The sequence below is a fragment of the Jaculus jaculus genome, chromosome 12 (genome assembly GCF_020740685.1).
Source record: "Jaculus jaculus isolate mJacJac1 chromosome 12, mJacJac1.mat.Y.cur, whole genome shotgun sequence".
In the NCBI taxonomy this organism is placed as follows: Eukaryota; Metazoa; Chordata; class Mammalia; order Rodentia; family Dipodidae; genus Jaculus; species Jaculus jaculus.
Genome location: NC_059113.1, coordinates 99950786 through 99969698, shown reverse-complemented (window position 1 = coordinate 99969698; position 18913 = coordinate 99950786). Strand labels below are relative to the sequence as shown.

Sequence of the window (18913 nt, the reverse complement as noted above, 5' to 3'; positions counted from 1 at the left end):
AAGTGGGCAGAGACCAGGAGATCCTCGGGCCGGCTGGCTATGCTATGACCTAAATGTTTGTCTTTGATTCCCAATTTATAGGTTGAAATCATAACCACTTAGTGGTATTAAGGGGTGGAGCCCTTTGGGGATAAATTGGATCATGAGGGCAGAGGGAGCAGTACCCTGTTGTAGCCAGTGCCACATTGCTGGCATGAACCTCCAAACCAGGCAGTTCAGGGTAGGGAAGGGCTTATTTCACGCTTACAGATCTGGTGGTGGTTTGGGGGGGGGGTCCGTCAGTGGGGAGTCCAAGCAGAGAGAAACACCAGCCAGCTAGCCGGTGCAGACCAAAAGCAGCAAGCACGGCCCGCAGCAGGCAGGAGGGACCCGGGAACTCTCTTATGCCTTTGGGCTGGAATTCCGCGTTGCCCCGGTGACACTTCCAGCTGGGCAGCTGGAGATCCAAGTTACAAGCTTAACGAAACGCCGGGCAGCTGGGCATGCTGGCACACGCCTTTAACCCCAGAACCTGGAGGAGGAGCACTATGACTTTGAGGCCGGCTTGAGACTACAAAGTAAATTCCAGGTCAACCTGGCCTAGAGCGATACCCTAACCCTCCCCCCAACCAAAAATAAAAGCAGAACAACCCCCCCCCAAAAAAAACCCCGCCAGAGTCTATGGGGAACATACATTCAAATTCCCACATGCTCATATGAAAAAAAAAATAAAAGCAGCAGGGAAAAGGTTTCTTCCTTCCCTCCCTCCCTCCCTCCCTCCCTTCCTTCCTTCCTTTCTTTCTTGGGGGGAAGAATAGGTGTGCCAGGGCCTCCAGCCATTGCAAATAAACTCCAGACACATGTACCACTTTGTGCATTTGGCTTACATGGGTACTGGGGAATTGAACCTGGGTCCTTAAGCTTCCCTGACAAGCACCTTAACCGCTAAGTCATCTCTCCAGCTCCTCTTCTCATGTTTTATTTTATTTATTTTAGCAGCGCTGCATCCTGTTAGGTGATACAACATACCCACCCACAATTTTTTTTAAAAAATTATTTTTGTTTATTTTTATTTATTTGAGAGTGACAGAGAGAAAAAGGCAGAGAGAGAGAGCTCCAGGGCCTCCAGACACTACAAACAAACTCCAGACATGTGTACCCCCTTGTGCATCTGGCTAACGTGGGTCCTGGGGAATTGAGCCTCGAACCAGGGTCCTTAGGCTTCACAGGCAAGCGCTTAACCGCTAAGCCATCTCTCCAGCCCCCTACTTACAATTTTTAAGACAAGAAGGCCTTGGAGTTTAACACCGTGGTAGCTCATGTATTTATTGTGCATTGAGTCCAGGGTTCCAACCCCAGCACCACAAAGACAAACACTCGTAATTTCTACTTCTCAGCAACAGCAAAACAAAACAACCACAACCTCCCCCCGCTAGGTCTCGATCACATGTCTGTTCCACTTTCAAAAAGAAAGGAGAAGTGAGCTGATTTGCTTCCCCAAGAAGCAAAGTCATTTCCACGTAGCGGTGCTACTCAGAATGGTGGGGAAAACATGGCTTGGCTGCCATGGCTGCAGGAGCTCACCTCATCGCCCCCAAGGGTTTTCCTCAGGGGCCTCACCAGATGTGTGAACTAGGAGCCCCAGACATGTGCCTGAGTGTTATGAACAGACATTTGTAAGTGACCCTGCACAGCGCGCAGTTTACCGTCTTGGTAGTTTTAGCTGATGTGTCCTGTTTTCGCTTAATCGCTCCAGTCACCTCACAATCATGCTGTGTAACCTGAGGGTGGAAGAGAATATGAGGAAACGGAGAATTCCTAGGGTTCTATTGGGGTCACTTGAGATAGCCTTCAGGCTGCAGCCCTGACACCCAGTGATTCAGCAGGTAGGTGACAGGCAGGTCCTAGGATATGCAAGACCATCCCGTCTCCTTGCACAGAGCCTTTCTTCACTTAGCACGTCACCTTCAGGATTTCTTCTAGCCAGCTTGCTGGTGCCTGTCCTTTTGACCCCTAGTCTGAGCCTGGCCGCCCCCCACAGCTTTGCCAGTTTTACCACCAACTCTATCACTCATGTCCTAAATGCCCAAATTTAGATAAGAAGATTTAATGATAGCTCAGAAATTCTAGCAGGTAGATGGATCTCCTGAGGGACAGCAGAGGCGTGGGAGAGTATGGAGACAGGGAAGGAAGATGGGCGAGAAACAATGAAGATACGAAATAGTCTGGCATGCTCTCAGCGCTCAGAAAGCATCTACACACCAGTCATTCCGTCTGTTCACAGTGACACCAGGAGAGGCAGAAATAACTCGGGCCCCATGACTAGAGAGGGCAGCCACAGGTCCAGCTCGCCTGAATTTGAATACAGTCTTCCATTCATGGTCCCTTGGTACCCTGGAGCCTAGCTCAGGAGACGCGCTGCGTGTTCTGCGGGGCTCACGGCTAGACTTTCCGGAATTGCTCAGCGGTCCTCTCTGGCAATGCTGGACCCTAAGGTTGTAAGATGTCACTTTCCTTTAGGAAGGCTCCCACAGGCATTCCCTGTGGGCCATTCTGAGCCTTGGCAAGTGTTCTATAGGAGAAGTTGGAATGTACCAGGCATTGTAGGGCACACCTTTAACCCCAGCACTCGGGAGGCAGAGGTAAGAGGATCGCTGTGAGTTCAAGGCCACTGAGACTACATAGTGAATTCCAGGTCAGCCTAGGCTGGAGTGAGACCCTACCTTGAAAAGCCAAAGAAATGAAAAGTACAAAAAGAAGGAAAGAAGGAAAGAAAGAAAAAGAGAAAGAAGGAAAGAAAGAAAGAGAGAAAGAAGGAAAGAAAGAAAAGAAAGGAAGGAAAGGAAAGGAAAGGTTGGGCTGGGTGTGGTGGTGCACACCTTTAATCCCAGCACTTGGGAGGCAGAAGTAGGAGGATCACCATGAGTTCAAGGCCACCGTGAGACTACATCGTGAATTCCAGGTCAGCCTGAGCTAGAGTGAGACCCTACCTTGAAAAACAAAACAAAGTACTTGCTGTGTTTGGATCCCCAGCACCCATGTAGATGTCGGGGGGACATAGTGGTTTGCTTGTAATACCATCACTCAGGAAGCTCATATCAGGGAACCCCAAGGCAAACCGGCTAGCTAGAATAGCTGAATTGGTGAGCCCTGGGTTCAAATGAGAGACCTTGACTCAGTCTATCAGATGGTGAGCCATCCGTGAGGATACCTGATGTCAACTCTGGCTTCACATGCATTGTACACATGCTTGCCCACACTCATGGGAAGACATATACATGCATGCACACCACACACACATGCACGTGCATTCATGCACACACACAAAAACAAAAAAAAAAGAAACAACAACCCTGGAGCCCATGGGAGTATGGTTGAGCAATGATTTATCCCCTCTGCCATCTCTGTTGGGTTAAAAGTTGCTGTTAGGACTGGAGAGATGGCTTAGCGTGTCAGGCACTTGCCTGCAAAGTCTAAGAACTCATGTTCAAATCTCCAGGTCCCACATAGCCAGATGCACAGAGGTTCAAGCGCACAGTGTCGCACATGCTCACAAGGGGTACATGCATCTGGAGTTTGTTCGTAGCAGTTCTTTCTCTCACTCCTTCTCTAAATGAAAATAATTTTTAGCCGGGCGTGGTGGTGCATGCCTTTAATCCCAGCACTCGGAAGAAGGAGGTAGGAGGATTGCTGTGAGTTCGAGGCCACCCTGAGACTCCATAGTGAATTCCAGGTCAGCCTGGGCTAGAGTGAGACCCTACCTCGAAAAACCAAAAAAAAAAAAATTTTTTTTAGACAAGTCACTGTTAGGTCACTGGCCATGTGATAAACACTGAACTGCCTCTTGCTGCACCCTGATTCACACCTGCATCGCCTTGGTGACCTAGTAGTTACTGATTGGATTCTAAGGTCCACTCTGTTGTTTTTTTGTTTGTTTGTTTTTTAGGCATGGTCTCACTGTAACCCAGTCTGACTTGAAACTCATTCTGTAGTCCCAAGCTGGCTCGGAATTCACGCAAGCTCATTCTGTAGTCCTAAACTAGCTGGCTTTGAATTCACGCTGATCCTCCTACCTCTGCCTCCGGAATGCTGGAATCTAAAGTGGGTCCCTCTTTCTGTCTCTAATATAAAAAAAAAAGTGTGTGCCACCACTCCTGGCTCTCTACCCTGGTTTCCCAGATCTCCTTTCCCTGACATTTGATCCCTCTTCCCACTAACTGGTGGGACTGATCCCCAGTGATTTCAACTTTCCTTCCTTTGACATCAGACTCCCCCCATACCCAGTCCTTCCCTAACTCACTTTCTGCCAGTTCTCATTGTTGCTGCAAGGTTGGAGATGCAAAAGGAACAGCCTCAACTCCTACCAACAGGCTACCAACCCTCCACGCAACAGGGTGAAACATGTGGCTCTCTGTTTATTCCCATGGAATAATCTTCAAGAAAATTTTAAAGGAAAAAAAAAAAACACAAAGAGAGAGAATAGTATACGAATTATCTTCTAGATGTGGTTTTTAAAAAGAAAAGAAGACCGGGCATGGTGGCGCACGCCTTTAATCCCAGCACTCGGGAGGCAGAGGTAGGGGATCGCTGTGAGTTCAGAGTTCGAGGCCACCCTGAGACTCCATAGTGAATTCCAGGTCAGCCTGGGCTAGAGCGAGACCCTACCTTGAAAAAAAAAAGGAAAAAAAGAAAAGAAGGGCTAGAGAGATGGCTTAGCGGTTTAAGGTACTTGCCTGCAAACCTTAAGGACCTAGGTTCGATTCCCTGGTACCCACATAAGCCAGATGCACAAGGTAGCACATGTGTTTGGAGTTTGTTCACATTGGCTAGAGGCCCTGGTGCACCCATTCTCTTTCTCTTCAATAAAAGTTAAAAAAAGCAAAGAAAAACAAAACAAAAACAAACCAGGAAGCTGATGCTTGTGTTTGCATAGGTTCTCTGGAAGTTAGTCAAGCCAATGGTTACTTGTGGAGAGAGAATTCATGTAATTTGGGGGAAAGGTGGTAGTGAAACCTCCCTTCTGAGCCTGTACCCCACAGTGAGGAGTTGGGGGTATTAGGACACACAACAGTAGTTTGGGAAACTGCCCGTAACATGACGAAGACTTCAATGCCCTTTACTGAAACGTGTCCAAACTGTGTAGTCAAAGTGTAAAGTGTGCCTGCATTGATGGAAGATTTATCTCTGGCCTTTGATTTCATGTTCGATATACCCCCAGCTTGAACTCCAGTGATGTCAAATCAATACCGCGTGTCACACTGAACTGGAACACCAAGTACGGTAGATCAAGTTTATCAGCAAAAGCATCGAGGCTAAATTTAAAAATCATTGAGAGCATACCACGCTAGCTTGGTCTCCATGGTGATTTTGTATGTGTCTGCACAGGTAATGATGAGGAATTTGAGCACTTGGGAGATTCAGCCCCAGAAGGGAAAGCAGACGCAGTGACCACGTCAGGCACATTGGCTGGAGTGACTCCCGAAGCCTTGACTACAGACACGAGTTTCACCCACATCGAAGAGGATTCGAGTCAGCTAGAATTTACACTGATGGTATTTATCCCATTGGCTGTATTGGTCCTGCTGCTTCTATCAGTGGTGCTTGCTGCAACATACTTTAAAAGAAAGAGAACAAAGCAAGGTAAATATATTGGTATGTTCCCATTTCCAGATAATTGCTTTACACATTAATTAACTGTCAAAACCTTTTTTTTTTTTTTGAGCCTGGCCATGGTGGCACATGCCTTTAATCCCAGTGCTTGGGAGGCCATGAGTTCAAGGCCACCCTGAAATTACATAGTGAATTCCAGGTCAGCCTGGGCTAGAGCAAGACCCTACATTGAAAACAAACAAAAGGAAAAGCACATTTTTTTTTTTCTCTTACACAGAGCCCTCCAGCCAAGGATCTCAAAGTGCTTTACAGACATGTAAGTATTATTGACCTGATATTTGCTTGGAATTGGAATTGGGGAGGGAGTGTGAGCTGATTTAAAATTAGCAACAAGCCTGGTGTGGTGGCGCACACCTTTAATCCCAGCACTTGGGAGGCAGATGTAGGAGGATCACCATGAGTTCAAGGCCACCCTGAGAATACCTAGTGAATTCCAGGTCAGCCTGGGCTACAGAGAGACCCTACCTTGAAAAACCAAAATAAATAAATAAATAAATAAATAAATAAAATAAAATTAGCAACAGGATTCAAGTGCTTGCTATACAAGCATGAGGATTTGAGCTCACATCCCTAGTACCCAGACACACAAAAAAAGCTGGACAGGACAGCTTGTATCTGTAATCTCAGTGCCAAGGAGGCAGAGGCAGGAGATCCTGTCTCACACAAGAATACACACCCTAAGTTTTCACATTATCTTTGCTACAAATTGGTGCATTGTTTTTAGTTTAAATATACCTCGGTTTAAGAAAATACAACATAGGAAATTTATAATTTCAGAACAATTATCTATTTGGAAAAAAATTTGATAGAGGGAGGGTTTGATTTGATTTTTTTTCTAAACTGTATTTTAAATATAGACACAAAATTCTCTGGGCAAACCAAATGGTAAAAGATTAACTGGCCCCTACTGAAGTATACCCATTCATATTAACATTAAAAAGAAAACAGAATATTGGCTCTGAAGAGATGCCTTACTGGCTAAGACACTTGTCTGCAAAACCAAAGAACCCAGATTCAGTTCCTCAGGACCCACATAAGCCAGATGCACAAGGTAGCACATGCTTGTAGTGGCTGGAGGCCCTGGCATGCCCATTCTCTATCTGTCCCTCTCTCTCACATAAATGAATTAATACTAAAATTAAACAATTATTTAAAAAACCAGAATATTTAAGTTAACAAAATTTGATTTACTTATGGATTATGGGCTGTTCATTTTTTTTTTTTTTAAATAAAACTGTCATCTTAAGTCAGACAGGCCATCAGTTTGCTTGGAGAAGAGGGGGGGACGCTTTGCAGGAGGAAAGACATCTGTATGTTGGATGACCCCTCAAAAAGTAGGCACTGACGTACTGTTTCTTTCCCAGAAGGCAACCTGTTCTTTTCTTCTGTTCCAAGAGATAAGTTTTTAACTTTGAGAACAGTCTTGACCAACACTTTTAGAAAAGACATTGTATGGGATTGGAAATTAGTTTCTTTTCTTTTTTAAATTATTTATTTATTTTTGGATTTTAAAAACATTTTACATTTTATTTATTTATGAGAGAGAGAGAGAGAGAGAGAGAGAGAGAGAGAGAGAGAGTGTGTGTGTGTCCCAGGGCCTCTAGCCACTGCAAACGAACTCCAGACGCATGCACCACCATGTGCTTCTGGCTTATGTGGGCTCTGGGGACTGGGGAATTGAACTTTGGTCCTTAAGCTTCACAGGCAGGTGCCTTAACTGCTAAGCCATCTCTCCAGCCTATCATTTTCTTGTTTGTTTGTTTTTTTCTTCTTTTGGTGCTGGGTATGGCACTTGGGGCCTCAAGCATACCTAATATGTGCTTCACTAAATAAGCTACATCTGCAGCCTTTAAGTTACCTTTTTCTTTTATATAGCCAGGAAAAGAGAAACATTTACCTCGTGGGATGCCCTCCTCTCCTTTCCTAGACCTCCAGATACTAAATCTGGATTTCTTTAATTGTCGTAACAGGCTGGTTGTATCTCAAAGAACTGCAGAGAAAACATTGGCAGGAAATTATCATTTCAACCAGACTGTGGCCACCTGATGCCTGACTCTGCTTAGTAAAAGAGACTATACTGGGGGCTGGAGAGATGGCTTAGAGGTTAAAGCGCTTGCTGTGAAGTCTTGGGACCCGGGTTCCAGGACTCACGTAAACCAGATGCACATGGTGGCACATGCATCTGGAGTTTATTTGCAGTGGCTAGAGACCATGGTATGCCCACATTCTCTCTCTCTCTCTCTCTTCTTCCCTATCTCCCTCAAGTAAGTAAATAAGAATTAAAAAAAAAAAAATTGCACACAGCTCAATAGAAGCCAGAGGCTTAGTCTCCTGCGCTTTCTTCCCCCACCCTGGTCCCCAGCAACCCCACCACCATCCAGGGCACAGAGACAAGTTGCCTGGGTGGCCCTTGTTGGGACAGGTGGGTGTGACAGGAACCGAAGGAGGAGGACAAGGTGGGTGACAAGTGATGGAGGGAAAGGACAGGAGGAGGCAAAATAAATGGGAGGGGTACCTGCATCAAAGTGCATTTGCCTCCGGGGTTGCCAGAGGAGCCAGTGGGCATTAATAACGAGATGTGGGCCAGGTGGAGTGCAGCGGGCAGGGCCTGATTGCCGAGGACAAGTAATTGCTCTCCCTCCTGGCTTAATGCTCTCCTCTTGTGGGCTCTCCCTGATGTTTTTCTGTTACCATGGAGGCTGGGGCAGAGGTAATGGCCTTGGAGCAGGGGAGATGAGGCCACAGAAGGGTTTTTTTTTTTTTTTTTTTTTTTCTCCCGGTCTTTTAATACTGATTACAGCAGCTTCTCCTTTGGTGTATGCGGAGAGCTTTGGTAATGGATTTTTAAACTTTTCCATTCTCCGTACGCAGGCCAGCTCCTGTTCACCTCCAAGCCTGTGGGGAGCCCAGATTATACTGAGAAATCATGCCCACAATAGTGGGGCTGTGGAGCCTCTTGCTGTCCAAGGAATTCGTGGGGGTTAATAAGCGGGAGAAGGGGAATGGGAATAGGAGGCAGTGACAAATCAGAGGAGATCTGTACAGATCACCTGTAGGGAGTGTCAGTTAAAGTAAAGTCCATTAAGAAACTAGCCAGCGAATTTTAGATTAAAACTGTATGTGTAGAGCTAGACATGGTGGCACAAACCTTTAATCCCAGCACTCAGGGTAGGAGGATCTGTGAGTTCAAGGCCAGCCTGGGGCTATAGAGTGAGTTCCAGATCAGCCTGGGTGCGAGTGAGACCATGCCTCAAAAAAAAAAAAAAAAAAAAAAAACCACCCATAAAACCAAAACTGCATGTATAAAATACCTAAAACGAAGCTGTTCTCCTTTCCCCCTTTAAGATTGTGGGGAGTTAGGCATGTGCAGAAGGCTTGGCATTCCGTGGGTGGGGTGAACACAGGACATCGTCTACAGCACTCCGAGGCACGCAGTGATGGCGTGAGGCTTGCATGCGCCAGCTGGTCGGGATTAGCCATGCCATTCAAGCTTGCCAGCCAGCAGGAAGAGCTCACTGCTGCCTGGAACTCGGTTCAAGCGCCTGCTGGTCATGCTCCTTCGCTGGGGGCCTGCCTGTCTGCAGGCCAAACCCAGGAAGACCCTGAGAGCCAAGGACAATCTGGGGCCTCTGCAGAGGGCTTTGCTCTTCAAGTTTCATCCTGGAAGGTGTTGCAGACCGTGGTATCCATCCTTGCGATCACTGCTTTATCTCTCAGGAGATGCTGGTCTCCTGCCAAACCAAACAGCGTCAGCTAGGGCCGTGGGCTCTGATTCTTGCCTCATGCCCATCTGTAGACTGATCTGCATTAGAGCCATTGTTTACTTTTTCCCCTTTTCTTTCTTTCTTTCTTTTTTTTTTGGTTTTTCAAAGTAGGGGTTCACTCTAGTCCAGGCTGACCTAGAATTCACCATGTAGTCTCAGGGTGGCCTCAAACTCACCATGATCCTCCTACCTTTGCCTCCCAAGTGCTGGGATTAAAGGCGTGTGCCATCAACGCCCGGCTCTTTCTTTTTTTTCAAGGTAAGGTCTCCCTCTTGCTCAGGCTGAACTGGAATTTACTATGTAGTCTCAGGGTGGCCATGAACTCATGGTGATCCTCCTACCTCTGCCTAATCAGTGCTGGGATTAAAGGCATGTGCCACCACGCCTGGCTCATTTTTGTCAACTCTTAGTGACTCTCGGCCCCAGTCAACTTAAACGAAGTCCTACCGTTATAGTATGCTAAAGGCAAAAGATTGGCCGTGAAGTCAGCCCGATTGCTGGGCAAGTGGGATGAAGACCTGTGTGTATATCCAGTGAATATTTACCAGGTGCTTGCCAGGTACTGTGCTGACAGGACGGGAGCCTGGAATGCCACCGTGGACAAGACTGGCATGATCTGGGCCCTTTGGGGGCATTTTTTTTGAAGGGGGTTATTTAATCCTGTCTTTCCCAGTCATGGTTTTCTTTTTCACGTGGCTATAAAAATTACAAATAGGGGGCTAGAGAGATGGTTCAACAGTTAAAGTGCTTGCTTGCAAAGCCTTAAGGTCTGGGTTTGATTCCCTAGTACCATTTAAAGCCAGATACACAAAGTGGCACATGTGTCTGGAGTTCATTTGCAGTAGTAGCAGGCCCTGGCTTGCACATATGCGCTCTCTCTCTCTCTCTCTCTCTCTGTCTCTCTCTCTCTCTGTCTGCTTATCTCTTTTAATAAATAAATAATTTAAAAATAAATTAAAAAGTGAACATCTGATTAGAATTGAACTTTTTTTTTTTTTCAAGGTAGGGTTTCACTCTAGCTCAGGCTGACCTGGAATTCACTATGGAGTCTCAGTCTCAGGGTGGCCTCGAACTCATGGCAGTTCTACCTCTGCCTCCTGGGTGCTGGGATTAAAGGTATGCACCACCACACCCAGCCCAGAATGTAACATTCTTGATAGATAAAGCCAATTCCACAAGGATTAGGGCCTGTCTTCAATATGGCATCTGCATTGTGTTACCTGAAGGGGAATGGTTGCTCCTTTAGAAATGTGATCCACTTAATTTCCTTTTCTTCATAGAGGAGACTTGAGCAGTTGTTGAAATAAAATATTAACAAAGCTGTTTATTCCTTTTTAGACGAACTGGGAAGTGAAAACCTGAAAGTGTGAGTCCTCCTTGCCCCTTCCCCTTGGTGGGGACAAGCATGGTGGAGGGCATGGAGAGTCATTTGTGCCCGCCTTCTTTCACGTCAGCTATCCCCTGCACACACACGTGGGTCCTGGAACCCGGGTCCCGAGACTTCACAGGCAGAAGGGTGGCCGAGGGGGGTGGGGAATGTGCCCTAAGTTCCCAAGCCTTATCCACCTCCGTCTCTGATTTATTTCATTGTCACCTGCTCAGAATAGTCTTTGTGTGCCTCAGCGCCAAAGGCAGAGTCAATGTTCTGACCCTTGGGTGTGGGTCAAGGATGTCAGTCCTGGGCCTTTGCCTCTGCCTCGCCCCTCCCTGCTGTGGCAACTGCCAGCTTCCTCTCCCCATGCCCCGCCCACACTGTCCCTGGACTGCAGCCATCCCTCCCCCCAACCCCACTGGGCTTCTGCCCCCCAGCTCTTGGGGCATAGGAGGAGTGTTGGTACCACTCCCCGAGGCAGGGCAGGGGACTGAGCGCCCCAGCCCCATCCCTGCTAGGAAAAACAAAAAAGCCAGAATAAAAGGCCGCTGAAACTGGTACTGCATCAGGGCATCAGGGCATTGACTAGGAACCCCAAGGAAAGGGAAGTGAGATTAAGCAAGACCCAGAGGCGAGCTGTGGCAACCCCTGAGCTGCTTTGCACCCTTGACCTCAGCCCTTTTAGCCCACACCGCCCCCAGTTTGGTCTCGGTGAGGGATGAGGTTTTGTTCAGGTCGCACCTTTCTTTCTTAAGAGGTTGACTCTCCTCAGCAGGACAAGCCCCAAGCTAGCCTGGAGCGTCAGGCCCAGAACCAGATTGTTTCCTGGTAGTTAACACTCTAGACTCTTCCCCAAGTGAAATTCAGCCCACCACACCTTTTCTCTTCTCTTCTTCTTCTTTTTTTTTTTTTAACATGCTTTTTGCTGTCTGTCTGTCTGTCTAGCCCTATTTTTGAAGAGGACACGCCCTCCGTTATGGAAATAGAGATGGAGGAGCTTGATAAGTGGATGAACAGCCTGAATAGAAATGGTATGTGGAAACCCACCGTTTCGTTTTCCTCTGTAGTAACAGAAGGCTTCATAAAGAAATAACTCCGTGAATTCTGGCATGAGACAGAGCCCACTGCATGCCATCTACTGCGTGGTTTGACTGCTCTTTAAATACCCTATTTGTGTCTGGAGAGATGGCTTAGTGGTTAAGGCACTTGCCTATGAAGCCTAAGGACTCAGGTTCAATTCCCCAGTACCTACGTAAGCCAGATGCACAAGGTGGTGCATGTGTCTGGAGTTTGTTTCCAGAGGCTGGAGGCCCTGTTACACCCATTCTCAATATCTCTCTCTCTCTCTCTCTCTCTCTCTCTCTCTCAGAATAAATAAATAAATAAATAAATAAATAAATAAATATCCTGTTTAATTATTGTATCAGTTGTTCCCACTTGCTTTTATTTGTGGACAAGTTATTGAACTGATATAATGATATTTTTTAAAAAATGTTTTTACTTAGTTATTTGTAAGCAGTGAGAAATAGAGGAGAGAGAGAGAGAGAGAGAGAGAATGGATGTGGAGGCCCTCCAGCAGCTGCAAACTCCAAATGCATGCACCCCTTTGTGCATCTGGCTGACATGGGCACCGGGGAATTGAGCCCAGGTCCTTAGGCTTTGCAGGCAAGCTCCGTAATTGCTGAGTCATTTATCCAGCTCCAAAATGATATTTTTTCAAGCAGAAAAATGATGCTTTTTTTTTTTCATGGGGCTGGAGATCAAACTCAGGGCCCATCACATGCTAGAGTACCTCTCTTACACCAAGCTACATCCCCAGGCCCGCTCTCCCTGTTTTCAAGCAAGGAAACCTGAGATCAAATTATCTGGTGAGAAAAAACTGACATCATTATAAATAATTAGCTTTTAAGTTTTAATCTGTTTATAGGAATACAACATATATATATGCATATATATGTATACATATATATCTTACATAAATCTTCACTGTCCAATACAAAGGACTCTAGAGATATGCAACTATTTAAATTAATCAAATAATAAAGTTTAGTTTTAGTAGCCACATAATGAATGCTTAGTAACCAGTGGGCACAATATTGGATGAACATAGAAAATTGTCATCTCTGCCGGGTGTGGTGGCGCACGCCTTTCATCCCAGCCCTCAGGAGGCAGAGGTAGGAGGAACACTATGAGTTTGAGGCCACCCTGAGACTACATAGTGAATTCCAGGTCAGCCTGAGCTAGAGTGAGACCCTATCTCGAAAAACCAAAACAGAGCTAGAAAGATGCCTTAGTGGCTAAGGCACTTGCCTGCAAAGCCAAAGGACCTTGGTTTGATTCCCCAGGACCCACATAAGCCAGATGCACAAGGTGGTGCATGCATCTGGAGTTCATTTGTAGTGGCTGGAGGCCCTGGCATGCCCATTCTCCCCCCCCCCCCCCCAGCGCCTCTTTCTCTGTCTAAATAAATACTGAAAAAAGAAAGAAAAGGAAGGAAGGAAGGAAGGGAGGAAGGAAGGAAGGAAGGAGGGAAGGAAGGAAGGGAAGGAGGAAAGAATATTGTCTCTGATCACCATTCTGATGGGCAGGTCTAATGTATAAGCATTCTCATTTTACAATTGCTGACTGATACTTGGTAGTAGTTAAAAGCATTTGTGCTCTAATTTCCACTAAATCAGTAATTGGTCTTTAAAATGGTAACGGCTATGTTTTCTTTTAAAATCAATACATTATTTTAATGCTCACATCAAATTGATCAAATCCTCATCTCATTTTTAACATTTAAATACCTTGGGGCCTGTGAGACTTCACACTTACAGTGGAGTTCTCACAAACCCAGAAGTGTGTTGTTAGAATTGTTGTACCCACAGGCTTACTAACATGATGTTTGTAAAACTTTTTTATTGACAGCTTCCATAATTATAAACAATAAACCATGATAATTCCCTCCCCTCCCTCACTTCCCCCTCACAAATCGACCCGCCATCGTATCCCCTCCCTGTCTCAATTAATCTCTTTCTGTCTCTCTTTTTTTTTTTTTTTTTTTTTTTTGAGGCAGGGACTCACTCTAGCCCAGGCTATCTGGGAAGCACTCTGTAGTCTCAGGGTGGTCTCCAATTCACGGCAATCCTCCGACCTTTGCATCTCAAGTGCTGGGACTAAAGGCGTGCACCACCACGCCCTGCCTAGTCTCTCTTTAATTTTGATCTCCTCATCTTTTCCTCCTGTTAAGAGGGTCTTATGTAGAACTATTCAGCTAGCTTGTATAACTTCCAACAGGTTTTATTTATTTATTTATTTACAAGCAGAGAGAGAGAGAGAGGGAGGGAGAGAATTAGGAATGTGGGCATGCCAGGGCCTCTAACCACTGTAAATGAACTCCAGGTTCACGCGCCACTTTGTGCATCTAGCTTTACACGCGTACTGGGAATCGAACTCTGGCTGTTTGGTCTTGCAGGCAAGACCTTGACTGCTGAGCCATCACTCCAGCCGTAGCCGGTTTCCATCGTGAGGGAAGAAGCATTGAGGACAGGGCCCTGTCACTGAGTTCGTCCTTAATGCACGTGTTATACACACATGGGAGGGGCCTGGAACATGGAAAAAGGAATTAGAAAGAAGAGAAAGTTCCACCTGCCAAAACAGTCTTAATTTTTTGGTGAATTTCCATGTATCTGAGATTTTATGTACAAAATAATATACAGAATCATTGTCCTTAGACACTTATTAAAACCAGAAAATTGGCCAAAAAAAAAAAATTCTGTTTAACAACTAAAGCAGAGAGCTATTTGGATGCCTAAGAGTAGATGCAGTGAAAGTGTTTGTTTTCCTTAGAAACAAGGGAGAGGGTCATAGACACAACTCGGGCTCCAGTAAGGAGGTGGCCCCCCATCCTCCTTCGTGTTTCTGTTGTGAAATCATCCTGCAGTCACGTCAGGACCTGAGGGTCAGACATTTTGCTCCCGAGTATAGCCTGCAAGAGGCAGAACCCGGCCCCTAGAGTTCAGCAGGCTTCCGCAGGGACTGACTAAGCCAGCAGTGATGGGTTGAGCCCTTTCCAACAGGCAAACAGCAATCTCATACCTGCGCTAATTAGTGCCTTTGCCATTGCAAGAGCCTCTCCATTGCTGGTCTTCGAGCCTTGAGAATTCCCTAGTGGGACCTGTTCTGTACAGATGGGCAAATCCCATGCTCAACTGCCTCCGTTTTGTAGACAGATAGAAAATAGAATGCCGGTGACTAACAGTGAGCTTGCTTCTCTCTTGTCCTAGCTGACCGTGAATGTTTACCTACTTTGAAGGAAGAAATGGAACCAAGCCACAGCCCCAGGTACTGCTGATTTATGCCAGAGACTGTGTCGGGTAAAAGTGGGTCACAACCTCCACAGAACACTTTGCATGCCTTCTCTGTGTCTGACAGTTTTACAGGACAGTTTACATGGACACATGTGTTTAAAGAGGGGGAAAGGAAGCCTATTTAAAATAAATAAATATATCTCCTAGTAGCTCTTTATCTTTAGAAATAAATTAGTGAGGATATTTCCTTGACCTTCCACTGAGATATTGTTGAACTGGTTTCTGTTTCTTCATAGAACTTGCTGATTATAACAAAATATATCATTATGGGGTTTTGTTTGCTTTGGGTTTGGTAAGGAAAAACTGAAGGTGACAGTCTCAAAGGCAGTTGTTTTAATGAGCAAAAGAAACATTAATTTTTTTTTTTTATCCAAACCCACCTGGACTGGATTAACTGAAAGAAATTAAATGAAAAATTATAATATATATCCCATGTGGCCACTAGGTGGCTCTGCCTGATAGAACATTTTAGTGCCTAGGGACTTGGGCATAATTTATCAGCATTCCTTGATCTTGGATCTATAATATCTTTTGTGAGGGCGGAAAAGACTGGGTTCGGGGTGTTTTCGATTGGAGAATTGTTTGGTCACAATGGGGGAAGGACTCAAAGGGAATAGAATTTAGTGCTTTAGCAAGCAGGGGACTTATTCTGCAGAGCACTATGGTCTTGGATTCAACAAGTTATTGGCAGGGGTGACATAAAGGTGACGCCAGAGCTCAGGGCTTGAGCTTGTGGTGCAAATAAGAAAGGTCTTCCAGGGAAAACTAAATGGAACTCATGAGAAGGATGGATGCCCATTTTTCCTCTGTCATGCTGACACGAGTCTGTGGTCTAGTCAACTAAGCTGCTTCCAGAAGGCATCAGCCACATGTTATCATGTTATCTGAGCCCAGAGCACTGCAGGCAGAAACTGCTTATTGCTTTGTCCCTATATCCCTTTCTCAGCAAGTTTCAGAAGTTGCCCCAGAATTCACTATCTGTCATCACCATCACCATCTGCATCTCCACTGCCAACTGCATTTCCATCACTCCTGCATCTCCATCTCACCTGCATCTCCATTCCACCTGCATCTCCATCTCCACCTACATCTCCTTCTCCACCTGCATCTCTATCTCCAGCCAAACATCCTTCTCACCTGCATCTCCATCCCACCTGCATGTTCAGCTCCACTTGCATTTCCATTTCCACCTGCATCTGTAGCTCCACCTACATCTCCATTCCCACCTGCATTTCCATCTACATCTACATCTCCATCTCCCCCTGCATCTTCCTCTCCACCTGCATCTTCATCTCCACCTACATCTCCATCTCACCAGCATCACCATCTTACCAGCATATCCCTCTCCACCTGAATCTCCATCTCCACCTGCATCTCCCTCTCCACCTGCATCTCCATCTCCACCTGCATCTCCATTTCACTGACATCTCCATCTCACTTGCATCTCCATCTCACCTGCCTCTCAATCGCCACCTACATCTCCATCTCACCTGCATCTCCATTTCCACCTACATCTCTATCTCCACCTGCATCTCCATCTTCACCTGCATCTCCATCTCTACCTTTATCTTCATCTCCACATACATCTCCATCTCCACCTCTATTTCCATCTCCACCTGCATCTCCACCTGCATCTCCATTTCACCTGCATCTCCATCTCCACCTACATCTTCATCTCACTGGTATCTCCATCCCCACTTGCATCTCCATCTTTACCTGCATCTCCATTTCACCTGCATCTCCATCTCCACCTGCATCTCCATTTCACCTGCATCTCCATCTCCACCTGCATCTCCATCTCCACCTGCATCTCCATCTCCACCTGCATCTCCATCTCCACCTGCATCTCCATCTCCACCTGCATCTCCAATTCACCTGCATCTCCATCTACACCTGCATCTCCATCTACACCTGCATCTCCATCTACACCTGCATCTCCATCCCCACTTGCATCTCCATCTTCACCTGCATTTCCATCTCCACCTGCATCTCCATCTCACTGGCATCTCCATCTCCACCTGCATCTCCATCCCCACTTGCATCTCCATCTTTACCTGCATCTCCATTTCACCTGCATCTCCATCTCCACCTGCATCTCCATTTCACCTGCATCTCCCTCTCCACCTGCATCTCCATCTCCACCTGCATCTCCATCTGTACCTACATCTACATCTCCACATGCATCTCCATCTCCACCTGCATCTCCAATTCACCTGCATCTCCATCTACACCTGCATCTCCATCTACACCTGCATCTCCATCTACACCTGCATCTCCATCCCCACTTGCATCTCCATCTTCACCTGCATTTCCATCTCCACCTGCATCTCCATCTCACTGGCATCTCCATCTCCACCTGCATCTCCATCCCCACTTGCATCTCCATCTTCACCTGCATCTCCATCTCCACCTGCATCTCCATCCCCACTTGTATCTCCATCACACCCCTGCAGTCTTATTGTAGCCTTGGATCTGATACCAAAGCACACATCTCACTGAAGATTTAAGTCCCTGTTACCTCTGTCAGTATTTGTTTTAAGATTCATTGCTTCTTCAGAGAAGATTCTATTTCCCTTAAACAAGATTCTAGGTACTAACAAGTAGGAAAAAGAAAGTTTTTTTTTTTTTTTTTTTTTGAGGTAAGGTCTCACTCTAGTCCAGGCTGACCTGGTATTCACTTTGGAGCCTCAGGGTGGCCTCGAAGCAACCCTCCTACCTCTGCCTCCTGAGTGCTGGGATTAAAGGAGTGCACCACCACGCCCTGCTTTCTTTTGTTATTTTTATGACTGACATGTTTGGTAAAGTATATCAGAAATGACTCTTTTTCCCCTTTCTTTTCACCTTTCCTCCAAATCAATCACCCCATGGGTAATATAGGTCACCTCCAAACTCCATAAACATTATACTCTACCACGGATGGTGATGTGAAATACCAGTGGTTTTTTTATACTCCTATATCTTGCTCTTTGAAATTACTGGAGACATTAAAGAAACCTAACCTTATAGAATTTTGTGGTGGTGAAATTTTATTAAACTTTGTGTGCTTGGGGCCATATTGAGAGACTAGTCTTTGAAATAAACTGTTGCTCATTTTTGCTTACAAAGCAAAAATCATTTATCTATGTGAGGAGTTGCTTTATTTGCAGTGATCACTTTTCATTTTCCTACGGTTCTATAACTATCAGGCTTTACTTCACAGAACTGATGTCAGGGCCTCACCTCATTCCCTCTCCAGAAAGTAGGCTCTGGTGTTCTAGAGCTGAGACTGTCACGTCTCAGGTCACTGGCCACCTTCTGATCACTTCCATGGGTATGTGACATTGTTAATTTTCATTTGCTGCAAACTAAGAAAAGCAAGACACTTAGAACAGAACCTAGCATAAAGTAAACTCCCGGTAGGTTTTGGTTCTTATTTATAATGAATTAAAATGCACAGAACTGTATAGAAGCAGTCTGTGGGACTAATAAAAGTGTTCTGAGGCCAAGGCATGCTGAGGTTGATGGGTGAGGTATTAGTTTTGCCCTAGTTTCTTGCAATTCTGTTATGGATCCACCATTCCTGAGAAATTGAGAATCACTGGGCCTCTGTTTGAGGCCTTCAGTTCTCCTCCATCACAAATTGAGGCTCATTCACGCTGGTGTTGCTACAACAGTCCGTTCACTGGCATGGGACTGTGCAAAGGGTATACGTACCTCCTAGCGTGCCTAATCTTTCTTCTCAGCCATATTTCAGGTACGTGTCTTTCTTGCCCTGGTAATCAATAAAAAACAATTTA

The 18913-nt window shown here is 45.8% G+C and overlaps 1 protein-coding gene across 1 annotated transcript in view; it reads left to right on the top strand.

The window, feature by feature from the left end:
- Positions 1-18913, top strand: part of Tmem154 (transmembrane protein 154) — a 45830-nt gene that overhangs the window by 13093 nt on the left and 13824 nt on the right. The window contains exons 2-6 of the mRNA XM_045131294.1: positions 5365-5619; positions 5867-5905; positions 10752-10779; positions 11731-11816; positions 15054-15111. Of these exons, the coding sequence (XP_044987229.1) occupies positions 5365-5619; positions 5867-5905; positions 10752-10779; positions 11731-11816; positions 15054-15111 (466 nt within the window). The remainder of the gene's footprint in view (positions 1-5364; positions 5620-5866; positions 5906-10751; positions 10780-11730; positions 11817-15053; positions 15112-18913) is intronic.